The sequence below is a fragment of the Haliotis cracherodii genome, unplaced genomic scaffold (assembly GCF_022045235.1).
Source record: "Haliotis cracherodii isolate W230 unplaced genomic scaffold, xgHalCrac1.p SCAF_11, whole genome shotgun sequence".
NCBI classification, from domain to species: Eukaryota; Metazoa; Mollusca; class Gastropoda; order Lepetellida; family Haliotidae; genus Haliotis; species Haliotis cracherodii.
Window position 1 is genome coordinate 21,495,101 of NW_027266266.1, and position 15,258 is coordinate 21,510,358.

Genomic DNA, 15,258 nt, shown 5'->3' on the forward strand with positions numbered 1-15,258 from the left:
GCGCACGTTAAATCTCCAATATAAGTAAGAAGTACACGGGGCGTAGTCTTTCATCTCCAGGAGCACAGCTCCATCTATGTCCATCTCGCCGCGAATGTAGGCGTTTGAGCGTAATTCGTCAACGTCTGAAGCAACTGAAATATAATATGTGGAGTTAGATGTCTATCAAAAAATTTTAAGATTGTGTGATATGGGATTTTCTTGCAGGTCATAGTTGTCAGCAAAGCAATACAATGAAGGATCCCTGGAATGTACAATCTCGGGCGTTCTCGTGAGAAGCAAACCTTGGTCCAAAATGTCGGCGATAAAGTCTCTGAATCCGAAAGCCGAAGTTGCTAGGGCTTCACAGGCCCTTGCTGTCAATATAAGTGCAGCAAAAGGTCTTCAAGATGTCCTTCGCACCAATCTCGGCCCAAAGGGTACCATGAAAATGTGAGTTTACACAAAATAACCATGAGTTTTCGAAGCCGACAAGCGTCGTTACTAAGAACATTCTGGAAACACGTGTTCTAGCCCTACATGCTGTTTTCTGTAAGTCATGTCGGTGCTTGTTACTTATTTGGTATGGCTACTTAGAGACGTTTTACAAGTATTCCGTGTGTGAAAAAACGGCAGTGGTTCTTTAAATAATTTAGATAGTAAAATGATGTTTACCATTCTTACCGTGTTATAAAAAACAAAGGTGGTTGGGAAGGGTGTCGTGGTTTGGATGCAAAACATGGGTGCTAGCGAAACCGGCCCCGTCTATGTTTGCTGAACACTGCCCCATATGATTAAAAAAAGACCATGAATATGATAGTAATTAAAGAGTTTGTATTTCTGATGTTACTTTAACAGTTATGGTTACTTGGCTTTGTGTTTATATTAGTTACAGGTTTTCAGACGCTAAAGAAACATTCATGCTTTCTCTCTTATCACATGAACAACTGTAAATTATCTCATTCACTTATAAAAGGCAACTTTCTCCTAAAAACAACCCATCATCTGAGCATTTATAATGTCAGTGATGCTACACCCCCTGTTATTAGCACAAGTAAATTGCGATAAACATGGCCGTCTGGAAATGTATGATGTCCGAAAACATACGATCTGTTGATATATAAAAGTAATGAATTATTTTAGAAGTTTGCACATTTAACATGTTTAAGCAATCAAGGAACGACTCAGGTGGCTAACACTATTGACAGCCATAGATCTAGTTCTGTGTAGCTACAAGTGAAAATCAAACTCATTATAGGGAGTAGCACAGAATACGGTTACTGCAGCTAAGGATACAATCTGTTAAAAAAAGAGCCACTTAAAATCTAACTCATAGGCATGAAGATTAGTAAAGAGTATATCCCATGATTATGGCAAATTGAAAATATTTGTCTAGGGGCCCCTAAAGCCTCTGCTCATTAAACATCACACTGAATTTCATAACATATCAAACCACAATCACTGCTTTGTCTGGTCCAGATTTTATCCTCTCAAAAGTGATTAAGGGGTCCCGTGCAAAACCATACACAAGTTAAATTTGTTTTCAGAGATAAAGCGGTAGTGAACAAACATTGATGAAACTTAAGCCTTTTCAGGAGAAGCTTTTGGGCAATTCTGTACCCTTTTTATGCGTTGCTGTTTTGCTGTAAAAACATTCTGTTCTATATACAAGAAAATATGGACTGTCAGATCCATTTTCGGTCTTAGTAGAGCATTACATTCAGATTGGTCTAAACGTTGGTCAGGCGTCACTAACTGAAGCAAAGTGCTTAGTATGATACAGCAGCTATTTATAGTTGTAGTATAGCTGCAGTCAAGTTTTGATCCCTGGCTATTTGTGAGTGGTCTTATGGCACCAATCTGTTACCAGTCTCACTCAGTTGATCATGCTGATATTTGCTTTAATTCTTGGTTATCAGCATGATCAGGCTGAGAAGACTGTTAGTAGGAAAAGCTTACATGACAATCGCGTTGACATTCAAATGGCTCTGAAGGCAATCAGAATTTTAACAATGATAATTATTATGAATAATTACGAGATTGAACATTCAGGGATTTTTCCAACACCTGCTCAGAGTCTGATATTCGACCCCAAGTCGGCAGCAAATGTAGGTACAAATTCCCAAATAGGAATTACACATTTCCCATTCATGTTATGTACAGGATATAGTAAATATCTTAATGGGTATGAAGAAGTGACTTGTATTCATTGATCAATTTGAGAAAAAAAAACCCAATGTTTTTCCAAATTGACTGCCAGGAGCACTTTGTTTGGAATCCAAGATAGAATCCCTTCCCTTTCATACACTATTAAATGAGCAAGAGGAATAATATTTGTGTACTCGTTTGTACACAGAATTATTGCTGGCAGTTGTGCATCAACACTGTGTTCTTGTTTCAGGCTTGTGTCCGGAGCTGGAGACATCAAGCTGACGAAAGATGGAAATGTTCTGTTACATGAGATGGTAAGGACATATCAACATTACTTCATCTTGCGAAACAACATCTGTTTTCATCATGGTCATGGTTGTGTGGAATATGAATGTAGGAGCGCATGCATAATAATGGTAATAATTGTATTCAAACTATCACTGAGAGGAAAATATGTTTCCAAATATCTCTAGTTCACCACCCCAACTCACCCACAGTGCTTCAGATTGCCAGGCACATTGAGGAGCAAAGGAATGATCCCCCCCATTTCTGAGCAATCTGCGTTATTTGTCCACTGACTTCATTTCTGAAACATAGCCCTTCATCATGATCATTTTGAAAGACAGTGTAAGTCATGGGTCACTCTTTATCCCTTAGTAATAAGTAACTCTAGGTTTGTTACAGCAATATATATTTGATAACCTGTCGTGTTTGCAGCAAATCCAGCACCCTACCGCCTCCCTGATTGCAAGAGTGGCCACTGCTCAAGATGACATCACAGGGGATGGCACAACGTCCAACGTCCTCATCATCGGAGAGCTGCTTAAACAGGCTGATCTCTACATAGCAGAGGTAGGGCAGACAGGGCATTTTCTTGAAGGATTATGGTAATCTGTGTGAAATTGGTATTAAACATGAAAAACCAATTGCCAGGTGCCATGAGGATTGTTGCGCTTGCAATCAAACAATAGCAAGAAAGATCTCAGGGGTTTAAAGTCCAGAATTTCACTTGATCTGTGTCCATGGTGCTATGCCAACATTGAGAATTTTGAGACTTCAGCAATCAGCATACAAACTTTTGACACAGTTCCTAACATGTCTTAGGGGTATGTAGTTGCATGCCATATTACTGTTCAGAACTACACTTGAACTGTCAAACACTGTATAGGCTGCCATAAAAGAATGTCAGATTATTTCAGTCGTATCTGTTCCAAGGCATGAAATTATTTTTCTTTTGCAGGGACTACATCCTCGTCTGATCACCGAGGGGTTCGAACTGGCCAGAAACAAGTCTTTGGAGGTAGGTTATGATTATTCTAGTGAGTGTTTTATAGTGGGCCTTGCATCTTGATGGTTTGAAGATTGTAGAATTATACAGAGATAGATACTACTGCTGCATACAGGTCAAAACTTACTCCTAGTACATACATCTGTGGGGAGTTCCTTTGAAGGTCCGAAAAAAAGGTCCCAAACATTATTTGCTAGTTGTTTGAGTACTTGGGTAATCAGATTCTTATCACTTTTTTATGGGCTTGATGATAAAATTGTTTTATGTTTGCGTATATAGGTTTTGGATGAGGTGAAGATTGAGCGCACAATTGACCGTGACACGCTGGTGCAGGTGGCACGCACATCTCTCAGGACCAAGGTGCACCAGGAGCTGGCCGATCTGCTCACAGAGGTAAGCTTTCCCATATGCAGCTTGCATATATATTTATACACCCACTCTTTCCAAAAGGCCAAAGGTATTTGTTCCTTAATCTCCTGTGTCGGCTCAATATTGATGATTTCAAGTAGGATTTGTTTGTTGTTTAACACCGCACAGAAATGCTGATGCACATCCTGATAAGCATGATAAGATGCTGTTTATCTTCACCATTGCAGCATGTTGTTGATGCTGTGCTGGCCATCAAGCGCCCAAATGAGGCCATTGACCTCCACATGGTGGAGATCATGGAGATGCAACACAAGACTGACATGGACACCACGTGAGTTTTAGCTGCTAGAGGTCTGGTTAACTCACTGGCAGTGCGTGTAGAAAATCAGTGCTGAATTCTATGACTTGTAGCATGAGTTCGCTGGACAATAAAAAAACCTGCTTCATTTGGCAGACAACCTTCAAATTAGCTGACATTCTGTCAAGTTTGTTAAACATTGAAACTAGAACTAAATTATATAGCTTTGTAAAAGTGTAAACTTCACCATTATGACCAATCGAACTGACGCCAGTGTATTGTTTAATTTTGATCATGCTGTAGCAGACTTTCTCTGATGGCTTAATCACAGTTCTGATTGCTTGATAGACATCAGCCTATTGTAAGAAGTCTTGGCAGGACATATGGTTTTCGTTTCAAGAGATGAATGGTTACCTAGCAGACCTGTGAAGATCCATGTAGACAATAAGTCTTAATCAACCCATGCTTACCTTTAAGAGAAGACTATGCTTGTAAGAGGTGACTATAGGCATCAATTGGGCAGACTCACTAACATAGTTTATGCATGTTATCGTATCTCAATTCCACGGATCAGTGCTGATGATGTCAATCACTGGATTGTCTGGTCCAGAATCAGTAATTTTTAAAGAGTGTGGTGTAAAATAAACACACAAACAAACTAAGCATCCCATTTCATCAAGAGATGACTCGAATGAGGATCAACGGATATTTTGACTGATATTGAAATTATGATGAATTTACTTTCGCCTGAACATGAAAGAAAGCTGTAACACTTGTTAGTTTGGCTGCTTATTTCCTTGCTCACTATGAAAACCATGTGGTGTATGCTGGCTAGGTTTGTGCGGGGCCTAGTCATGGATCATGGATCTCGTCACCCCGATATGAAGAAGCGAGTTGAAGACGCCTACATTCTCACCTGCAACGTCTCACTGGAGTATGAAAAGACGTAAGTAGCAAAAGTAAACGTTTCATGACTAAGAAGGCACATGCTCATGTTACCATGTCATTTTATGAAGCATATTTATTAAGATTGCTATCAACATTTCGTCAGCAGTTAGGCAAATAACAAAGCTGAAAATAATAGCTAGTTTCTGAAATAAAGTATGGAAGTCGAGGGTTGCTTGTCCTATCCCAAATGTTAGAAGGAAATATTGAGGGAATCTCTTCATATCTCCCTTCCATCGCCCTCCACTACAGACAGCTTGCAGTGTAGTTATGCTTAGCTGTTTTAAGTAAGGTTATGAAGTTAGGCTGTTTATAACTAAAAAGAATTTTGTGCATGAATTTTGTGCAAAGCCTACCATTTCTTGACATAGTAGTAGCGTGCATAGGAGACGGTCACAAGACTGTTGCATGTGTTGTCAAGGGTTAATATATGTAGGGTTAAGGGTAGGGTTAAGCAATGTATCTGTTAAAGGGGGATGGAGGAAAGTGGTGCATACATGAAGTATTTGTAACAAGTGTTACAAACCCATAGGTTTATAATAAAGCAGACCGCCTCTGTGGTAGAGGGTCTGCCCGGAGAGCGGAAGGTCCGGGGTTCGATCCTCGGCTGCGTCATACCAAAAGACGTTAAAAGATGGTACTTATTGTTACCCTGTCTGACGCTCGGCATTAAGGGCCTAAAACAACGACTGGTCGGTTCGGAGTCAGTATACTGTGTCTGGGTGGGGTATTCATGTTAAACTGCGGCATGGTATCTCAGTGTGCTAACACTATAAATCGGCATCAGTCCGGACTAGTACAAGCAGCCACAAAAACACACGTGCATGCACGTCGCTATATACGTGCAATAATCTTGGACGCGACATTAAACTCCATTTCACCTATCTTAAAGCTGGAAAGTTGAGGGGCCCGCTCATAACCCTAATTCTGTATGTTGGGTCCCTTGATTCAAATAGGGGTGGTCGGGTAGCCTAGAGGTTAAAGTGTTCGCTCGTCACGCCGAAGACCCAGGCTCAATTCCCGACATGGTACTATGTGTGAAGCCGATTTCTGATGTCCAACGCTGTGATATTGCATGAATCTTGCTAAAAGTGGCGTAAAACCATACTCACTTGATTCAAATACCATGGAAGACCTCACAGACCCAAGGGCCCCCAATTTGGAACACTGAAGGATTCATGACTAATGGGAGATAACTCCTAACCTAACAATGCAAAATCCTTCATAATTCATCATACTGTTTGTGATGTTCAGAAATAGTGAGTTAAAAAATGGGAGCCTGACTATTTCTTGCATTTGTAACATGATATTTGCACTTTATTGAAGCAATCGATAATTAATGTTGAACACTCATAATACTAACTTTATGAATGTAGGGAATGTCACTGAAGACATTGTCATACTTTTCTGTTCCTTTTCAGCGAGGTGAACTCTGGTTTCTTCTATAAGAGTGCTGCGGAGAGAGAGAAGCTGGTAGAGGCAGAGAGAAGGTTCATTGATGATCGGGTTAGGAAGATCATTGAGCTGAAGAACAAAGTGTGCAAAGGGAACGACAAGGGATTTGTTGTCATCAACCAAAAGGTAGTGCCTGTGATTCTCGGGTACAGCCACAACAGCAACATTAGTCTAGGGATTTACCTGGCTCTTTTGGATTGGAAGTCCAGTAATACATTTTGGGATCTAAAACATTAGTCTGGGGTCCAAGGCTGGCGAATTATGAAACACTTCATTGATTCGAAGAATTTCATTTCATTGTTCAAGCTTTTATCTTCAAGCCTGTTTTTGATGTAGATTCTGATGTTAGATTACGAAAGTCACCCAGTAAGTTTGAGTGTATTTCTTACCGGACTATAGAGGTCAGTTATTTACTATTCAAAAGAATTTAATGACCACCTGATTCTTTTATATCACTAACCATGTTATCATGGTTATGGTTGATATAAAATTTCTTTATTATTTTACTTAATGACCGATATTTTTAAGTTTTACTTGTTTAAATGCAAGTCCAGAATGGACAGTAAATTCCTGGCTCTGAATGAACTGCAACAAGAATAGTGTTACCATAATTGTTAAGAACAATGAGTTGCATTCAATGCAATAATTTAGAAATAAGCATTAAAGCCTCTTCGTCTGTTGGTCCTGTTATCAGTGAAATACAAGTCAACTTGACCTAACCATCATGTAAGTCCCTGTGTTATTAATCTGAAAATATAAAGACCAACTTAAGCATATAAGATACAATTTGCATTTCCTATTTCTTGCAGGGAATTGATCCTCTGTCCCTGGATATGTTTGCCAAGGAGGGCATTGTGGGCCTGCGTCGTGCCAAGAGGAGAAACATGGAGAGGTGAGTCATTGTTCTTAAAGATGCCAGAGATACAACCTGTGTTTTGGGCAGTAGGGTACAGTAGGGTTTTATGTGTCCATTTGTCGTGCTGAAGACCCAGGTTCGATTCCCGACATGGGTACAATGCGGCATAAAAGCCCACTCACTCAAAACCCCACTTGCTCACTCTATCCGTGAAGATCCAGGGTAGATAAGGTCTTCAGCCCATGCTTGTCGTAAGAGGTGACTAATGGGATCGGGTAGTCATGCTCACAGACTTAGTTGATACATTTCATTGTATCCCAATTGTGTGGATTGATGCTCAAGATGTCAATCACTGGATTGTCTGGTCCAGACTTGATTATTTACAGACCGCTGTCATACAGCTGGAGTATTGCTGAGTGCAGCGTTAAGCAACAAACAAACAAAGAATAATGTAATCGTGTGGCTGGTAATGTTTCAAAGTCCCAGGATTTAGAAGGCTACTCCCTGTGCTGACATTCAGTCTTTATATGTTGTGTTCAGTGTTTGCTACAGTGTGTACCTTTGTCCTCAGACTTGCCCTGGCAGTAGGTGGGACAGCTATGAACTCCGTGGATGACCTGACACCGGATGCACTAGGCCATGCTGGACTCATGTATGAACATGTGCTGGTAGGTCCACACTCTTTCATCAGTTATGATTATTTTATGCCATGGTGAAAATAATCATATATACCAGAATATTTGAAAGTTCTCAACCAAACACTCCCTGATCATTTACATTTATAGTCAACGGATGGTCTTTCTAATCTTTCAGATGTTCAACAATATAAAATGTAAAATCTGAAGGAATCGGCTTTGCCCTTATTAACCATTCCGGTCATTGTGGTACAATGGCAATTTTCTCCCATGTAGACTGTTTTGCTCTGTGAACCTTGGCCAATCTAGAAATCCAGTCCAGTGCATCCTGTGTTTGTTGTTTCCAGGGAGAACAGAAGTACACCTTTGTGGAGGATTGCAAGAACCCACAGTCTGTCACCATTCTCGTCAAGGGACCCAACAAACACACACTGACACAGATCAAAGATGCTGTCCGAGATGGGCTCCGTGCTGTCAAGAATGCCATTGAGGACAGTGAGTTGAAGTCCACCTTGGATTCTGTTATTTTATAGCACTGACACCATGACTTTCAAGTTTGATGCAAGTCAGTGTAGAACGGTTTAGTTACAAGATATTTACCCAGTAAAAGGTGACTTGGTTGCACATCTCAAGTTTCCTATATGTGCACATTTCATGGAAAGTAATCTGGGTTTGCACATTTTGATGATATAGGGCTTAACATACTTTCCTAACAAAAGACTTGATGCTGTTATGGGATGACTATTTAATGTAGTGTATTTCTCAAAACCAGTGGCCATTTTCATAAAATATTCTTAGATACATATCTAAGCCTTAAGTCTGAGAAAAATTCAAAGAAATACCAGAAGTTACTCTTAAATCTACGAATATCCTTAAGTCATATTCATAAAAACTTTTAGCACTAAGAGTACTCCTAAAGTACTTTCAGTGACAACCCTTCAAAATGGCCACCATTCACAAACAGGGATATGCCACATGGAACTATGAAGGTGTATATGTTGGTATTTGAAGTGACTTTGACTGCTGTTATTCATTTCCACCAGTAAATTACAAAAATGAGCATGGGCATAATGAAGCCCATTCTTTGTGTCCAATATCGCGGTGAATAGACCAGTGAACATTAGATTAGAATTGGTCTTCAGCAACCCATGCTTGTCCTAAGAGGCTACGAACAGGATCGGGTGGTCAGGCTTGCTGACTTGGTTGATTAATGTTGTCATATTATTTAGATTGATAAAGTGATTGACATCATGAGCATCATTTATTTACAGACCGCCATCATAACGCTGGAATATTGCTGAGTGTGGCTTTAACCAACAAGCATCATTTATTTACAGACCGCCATCATAACGCTGGAATATTGCTGAGTGTGGCTTTAACCAACAAACAAATCGCCGACATTGCTGATGCGTCAATATTCACCGACTCACTTCACATTGTCCAATATTTTGAATATTGCTGAAAGTGATGTAAAACATTGCTACATAGTTGTGACAGGGTGGAAACCGTAAGCTACATAAATGATGTGTGAATGATACAAGAGAACTGGTTCATGTTTCTTAGGTGAATTGGAGGAAGTGTCCTCAGTATCCCATATGTATCTAAACAGCTGTTGAAGAGGGTCGGGTGGTCAGTCTCGGTGGCTTGGCTTATTGAGTGGCATCGTTGCTCATGGCTGGTCCAGATTCAAACCATGTTATTAGTTGAATACTGCTGACAGCATTCACTTAACTGTTTTCTGTCCACTGGAGGTAACATGTTGTTTAGTGTTACATGGTAGAAATATTGAGTGCATTGTCAGAGCTATTCTGAGCACCCTAGTTTTTGTGTTGTAAAATTGTTCCACTGTCTGGAGAAGGCTGTGTTTCACCAATGTTTTCTCCCCACCAGACTGTGTGCTGCCTGGAGCTGGAGCCTTCGAGATTGCAGCCTTCCAGGAACTCATGAAGTTCAAGGACACTGTCAAAGGACGAGCACGTCTAGGTAGGTTCCAACATTAAGTTTTGAAAAAGCTTTCCGGATGCCTTAAAATTGCTTTAGAAACCCTAAAGAAAAATAAATGAGGTCCATAAAAGACACAATAGATGGATATAGTGGAACATTGTCAGAGTAAGGACAGTTTCAGAAATCCTGTTCAATCAGTCAGATAAAGTAGTCTGAGATAACGTTGACTGTCAAACAGTGGTTGTTGACACATATCCTCATGTGTATGTTGCGTCCCAGTTTCTGTTATCGTGTGACTATCACAGATAAGTGGCGACCTGTGTAGATATGTGGGACGTGAGAACATTATCTCTTGAACTATGTACCTAGTTTCCACACTTTCAGTCATACCAGTTTTGCACTGGCTGAACTTGTAGCATGACTGGTATCTTGTCAAACTTAAGTAATTTGTAATTTAAACTTAAATATTTACAGGGTGACAGTTTCTTATGTAATAACAAAAACAAATTTCAATTTGTCATTGTGACTTGTGAAGTTACAGCATATGAGTGTCTTAGGAACTTTTTTTAAACATGGAAATATTTGTAATTTTTTCTTAAAACTTCGAGATGTGCATTTCTTAAATAAGCTAATTGTCATGTTCTTGAATCAGTTGGGGCTTTCCTCCCTCCGTAAGCTGTTACATGGTGTTATATATTCAAAGCCGTGATAAAACCCAGCCCTGTTGCAATTTTGGGTTAGAATTGATCCCAAGCAACCTGTGCTTGTGGAGGCGACTTGTGGATCAGGTGGTTAGACTCTGTGCTTTGGTTGATTGAGCGTCATTATATCCCAATGGCGTGGATTTTTTTTCGTCATACCAATCACTGGTTTGTCTGGTGCAGAGTTGCGTCCCTTGGGCACGCCAGAAACCTATGATTGGGTTCGAATCCTGGTTCACCCCGATTATGTTTCTAGGTTTGTCAGCACCATACCCGTGCTCGTGGGTTTCACCAAAGTGGTAAACGTCTGAGACCTGCATCACTTTGGGCTTTCCTCCGACAGCTGACACGCGATACAACTGGAATAATGTGTAAAAAAGCGGCGTTAAACCCAACTCACTCACTCTTGACTGTTGCAGGTATCCAGGCGTTTGCCGAGGCTCTGCTGATCATCGTGAAGGTTCTTGCCCAGAACTCGGGCCTAGATCCCCAGGAGGCCATTGTCAAACTGCAGCAGGAGTACCTGGGTCCTAAACAGGCCGTGGGACTGGATATCAAGACAGGTAAGACGCAATACTGGATAATGGATAGTGTCACAACACGGAGTAACACAACCCAAATATGGATTCAGAATAAAGTTAATTATACTGATAATGATTTTTCCACTCTCACCCTTCACACACTTTTCACACTCACTCTGTCACTCTAACATGCACTTTCCAAATACTTATGATACACAACACTACCAACAAATACACTAATATTGTACTTATACTCTATCCCCTAAATCCCTACTAATACATCATTTCATCAACGTCTGAACATTAATACATGATAACATGAATACCTTAATGCATCCATACTTTAATACATCGATACATGCATGTCAACAATTTAATTTTTCTCATAATAAGTATTGTAGTGGCTGTTAAATGTACAGTAATTGTGTAAAATAATTAAAAACATTTAGGCTGTTTAATTTTGGTTTGAAAGTATTAATAAAATAACTTTCTTTTATCTTTCTCAGTGTATCATTTTCACATTTGTAAAATGTATCAATGTGCTGACTGAGTGAGATACACCAGCAAGAGGGGTCACTTATTTGTTGTCGATCGACTCTCATTCTCGCTCTTAGTGTGTCCCCTGTCTGTCCAATGTATTCGGCTTTGCATCCAGCACATTGTATGACATATTAAGTTTTGGGAAGCACAATTCATATTTTCACGGACATGGAAAGATTGTCTGTCTTTACCACAATAAGGTCTGTTACACATTTGTACTGTTTTACATTCTTTTCCTTTTGTGAAAGAAGCCCTAGTAAGAATCTGTTCAAGATTATGGCCCTGTCTTTTACTTTTGATAAGTTTATTTACTGACATTTTTTGTTTTAGTTCTTTACATTTATTTTATATCTTTTGATATCAAATAAATCGTCAGGAGTTGATAAAAATGGAAAAATTCTGACGCTTGCCGAGGATTTTTGCCACTTTTATGAACGAGTGTTAATATACTTGATATCAAGACACAAGGGTGAGATTTTATTTATCATCCAACATCATTCTTCCAGCTTTTTCAATTTGTTGACAGTAATTAGCAGTGTCTTCAGTGTAAAAAAGTACTGCTAACAGCTTCAGTAGCAGAGCAATTAGTGATGTCATTTGATTGTGACGTCATGGTAACCAGTGGCGTCACATTGCCTGCAAAACATTGTGATGTAATTTCATTGCAGCGATATCTACTGTGTAGATATCGCTTGATCTCATCCAAGCGATATCTCCTGTGGGAGCCAGTTTTGGATGATAAATGTACTTCAGTGAATATTGCAAATACGTTCTACGTCTCACTGTAACTTTGACATGTATTGCTGTGAGCTTATATGGAATGACTTGAAATGGAAGTCACCTAAAACACCATTGTAAGCAGAACTATGTTTAAAAGGTCCACGCAGTGCTTTAAAATGCCCAATAGACAAGGATACAAGGAAGTGAAAATACACAGAGAACTCTCAATATCCAATGAGAATTATAACATTTGATTAAATGCACAGGCTCAAATGAGTGCTGCTGAGCACTGTTACTCTAGTCTATTCCTTAAGTGTTTCTTCCATTATTGGAGTGAATTTGCTCCCTTGCCATGATCTATACAGAATGAATTTGCTTTTTTCAGGGGAGGCAGTCATACCAGCTGATTTAGGAATACTCGACAACTTTCGGGTGAAGAAACAACTACTGCATTCATGGTAAGCTGCCCTCCTGAATCGACAGTTGCTCATTCATGAAGGAGGCATAGCCAGCATTGCTCTACTGTCAACCAACTGTTGATCATTTTCACAGATTTGCCAACGAATTGTCTTCCAGCTTGATTTGACAATTTTCGTGGTCTAATTTTCATAACAATGTTTTTTATGTCCTGGTACCTGATTCTTTTTTTAAGAGATTACAAAAATGGTGATAGATGTTCAGGCTTTGTGACCTGGGTGCCATTGTACAAAACAACCTTAGGGCTACGACTGTCGTAATTCTGTGCTAAGGTATGGGAGTTATGATCACCTTAGCGCTAAGATCGCTTTGTACAACGGCACCTTGGCATTGAGTGGATCATTTTGCTTCCTGTCAGTGTTTTACCTGTTGCAGATGACATAGTTTTGCAGGTTGATATATTTCGTTGAAATATTGTGGGAACAACATTCTCTCAATTATTATGGTTGTTTGGTTTGGAGAATGAAAATTTGATCTGATGTTGGACGTTCTTTCTGTTTTCAGTACTGTGATAGCCACCAATCTTCTACTGGTTGACGAGATTATGCGAGCCGGCATGTCTTCACTCAAGGGAGACTAACACGACCGTGTGCTGGTCCTAATGTGCTGCTTGTCCTGTGTCATCTTATAGTGCTTCACCAAGGAACTTCATTCTGTCTTCATTGTTAAGTCATAATTTTGGCAAATACTGAACCTTGCAGTCATTAAATTCTTTTTGGTTGTCAAGTTGATTATCCTGCTCCAGTGCTATCAGTATGTTCTGTTTTAACATGACTGTGCCTGACAAAACTTGTGAACCAATTTCCAGGAACAGAATGAGGTTACGTCAAGATCTGTGATGTGTTTGTCTCTGTTTCGTATGCCCCAATAAACAATCTTGCTAACTTGGTGTTTGTTTATTAGAGATATTTGAGCAGCCCCAATATTAGGCTTAAGAAAATATAAGAATCGGCTCTCAGGCAGTGACTTTTGAAATGATAGGGCCTACCTACATAAACAACCATACAAACTCCTATTGCCACCATGACCATAATACCAGATGTGCAGTAAGCTGTGCACATGTAAAGGGAGGTAACTGCGTGTTATATTAGATTGCATTGTTTTTAAGTATTAGGATTATTTTAATTTTTTTTCAAATGGAAATAAAAATGAAACGTGCAGCAGACATTATGATGATGCAAGCAGAGCCTGAGAACCAAAACTTTTATTTTTTTGATCTAAGGGTTACATGATCTGTAGGTTTGAGTGCATCAACACTTGGTTGACCTCCTTTTAAGGTCAAGGTCACATTATGAAATGTGCCTCAAATTACAGGAAATGTTTGATTCATTCATGACAAATCAAAGCATAGATTTCCCAATCGCAATGTGAATGTCACTCATTGTGAAGTAGATGTCCCCAAAGCTTTTGTGCACACTATCTTGGTCATGGATTATCTGGTGCAGACCAGGTTGTTAAGAGGTCGCCGTTCTATAGGTGAAATACTTCTGAGTGCAGCATTAAACAACAAACACTCTGTATGAGTATTGGGCCAGCAAATCTATTTTTCCCTCACACCCTGAGGCACTTAGGCAGGGACATCTATCCTTGTGTCAGACATCTAGTGTAGTAGCAATACGTGGGGGGTCAGTTTGTCTTGAGGTATTTTTATCCCCCGCCCAACAAAGTTGGCATGGGATATAGAAACGAGCTTCGTCCGTCCGTCTTATTTCGTTTCCGGAGCATAACTCAATAACCATTCAATATTTTTTCATGAAACTTTGCAGGTCTGTCAGGTACAGGCTGAACTGGTGCCTTTTACTATTTAGAAATTTTAGAAATTTTTATTTTTTACGTTTCCACGGCAACAAGATGGACTTAGGTTCTGTGAGGGTAGGGAAGGGTTTGTTTCCGGAGCATAACTCATTAACCGTTCAATATTTTTTCATGAAACTTTGCAGGTTTGTCAGGTACATGCTGAACTGGTGCCTTTTGCTATTTAGAAATTTTAGAAATTTTTATTTTTTACGTTTCCACGGCAACAAGATGGACTTAGGTTCTGTGAGGGTAGGGAAGGGTTTGTTTCCGGAGCATAACTCATTAACCGTTCAATATTTTTTCATGAAACTTTGCAGGTTTGTCAGGTACATGCTGAACTGGTGCCTTTTGCTATTTAGAAATTTTAATTTTTTACATTTCCATGGCAACAAGATGGACTTAGGTTCCAAACTCTTCTTTTTTTTACAATTTCCATGACAAGTTTACCTCGGTTAAAAAAGGTTAGGGTTTGTTTAGATTTAATTATGTCATAAATTGCAACAGGGGCGGGGGATATAGCCACGTTAGTGGCAAACTCTTGTCAGTTTTGTGGTTTGTAGTCCAAATGTTGCAAGCAAATAT

At 39.6% G+C, this 15,258-nt stretch overlaps 1 protein-coding gene across 1 annotated transcript; it reads left to right on the plus strand.

Moving 5' to 3' along the window:
* Positions 1–259: 259 nt before the first annotated feature.
* LOC139456330 (T-complex protein 1 subunit zeta-like) lies at positions 260–13,763 on the plus strand. Its single transcript, XM_071237968.1, has 15 exons — positions 260–432; positions 2,381–2,444; positions 2,848–2,982; positions 3,371–3,430; positions 3,698–3,811; positions 4,015–4,118; positions 4,921–5,031; positions 6,452–6,611; positions 7,295–7,377; positions 7,913–8,009; positions 8,324–8,471; positions 9,867–9,959; positions 11,041–11,184; positions 12,788–12,860; positions 13,384–13,763. Exons 1-15 carry the CDS (start codon positions 296–298, stop codon positions 13,457–13,459), a joined length of 1,599 nt encoding a protein of 532 aa, XP_071094069.1. The 5' UTR covers positions 260–295; the 3' UTR covers positions 13,460–13,763.
* The last annotated feature ends 1,495 nt before the right edge of the window (positions 13,764–15,258 follow it).

Excerpts from the sequence above, each read along its gene's own strand:
- LOC139456330 (XM_071237968.1), top strand. The coding sequence starts at position 296 with ATGTCGGCGATAAAGTCTCTGAATCCGAAAGCCGAAGTTGCTAGGGCT. Across the intron at positions 6,612-7,294 it reads TTGTTGTCATCAACCAAAAG|GGAATTGATCCTCTGTCCCT; the intron begins GTAGTGCCTGTG and ends TATTTCTTGCAG. Across the intron at positions 12,861-13,383 it reads AAACAACTACTGCATTCATG|TACTGTGATAGCCACCAATC; the intron begins GTAAGCTGCCCT and ends TTCTGTTTTCAG.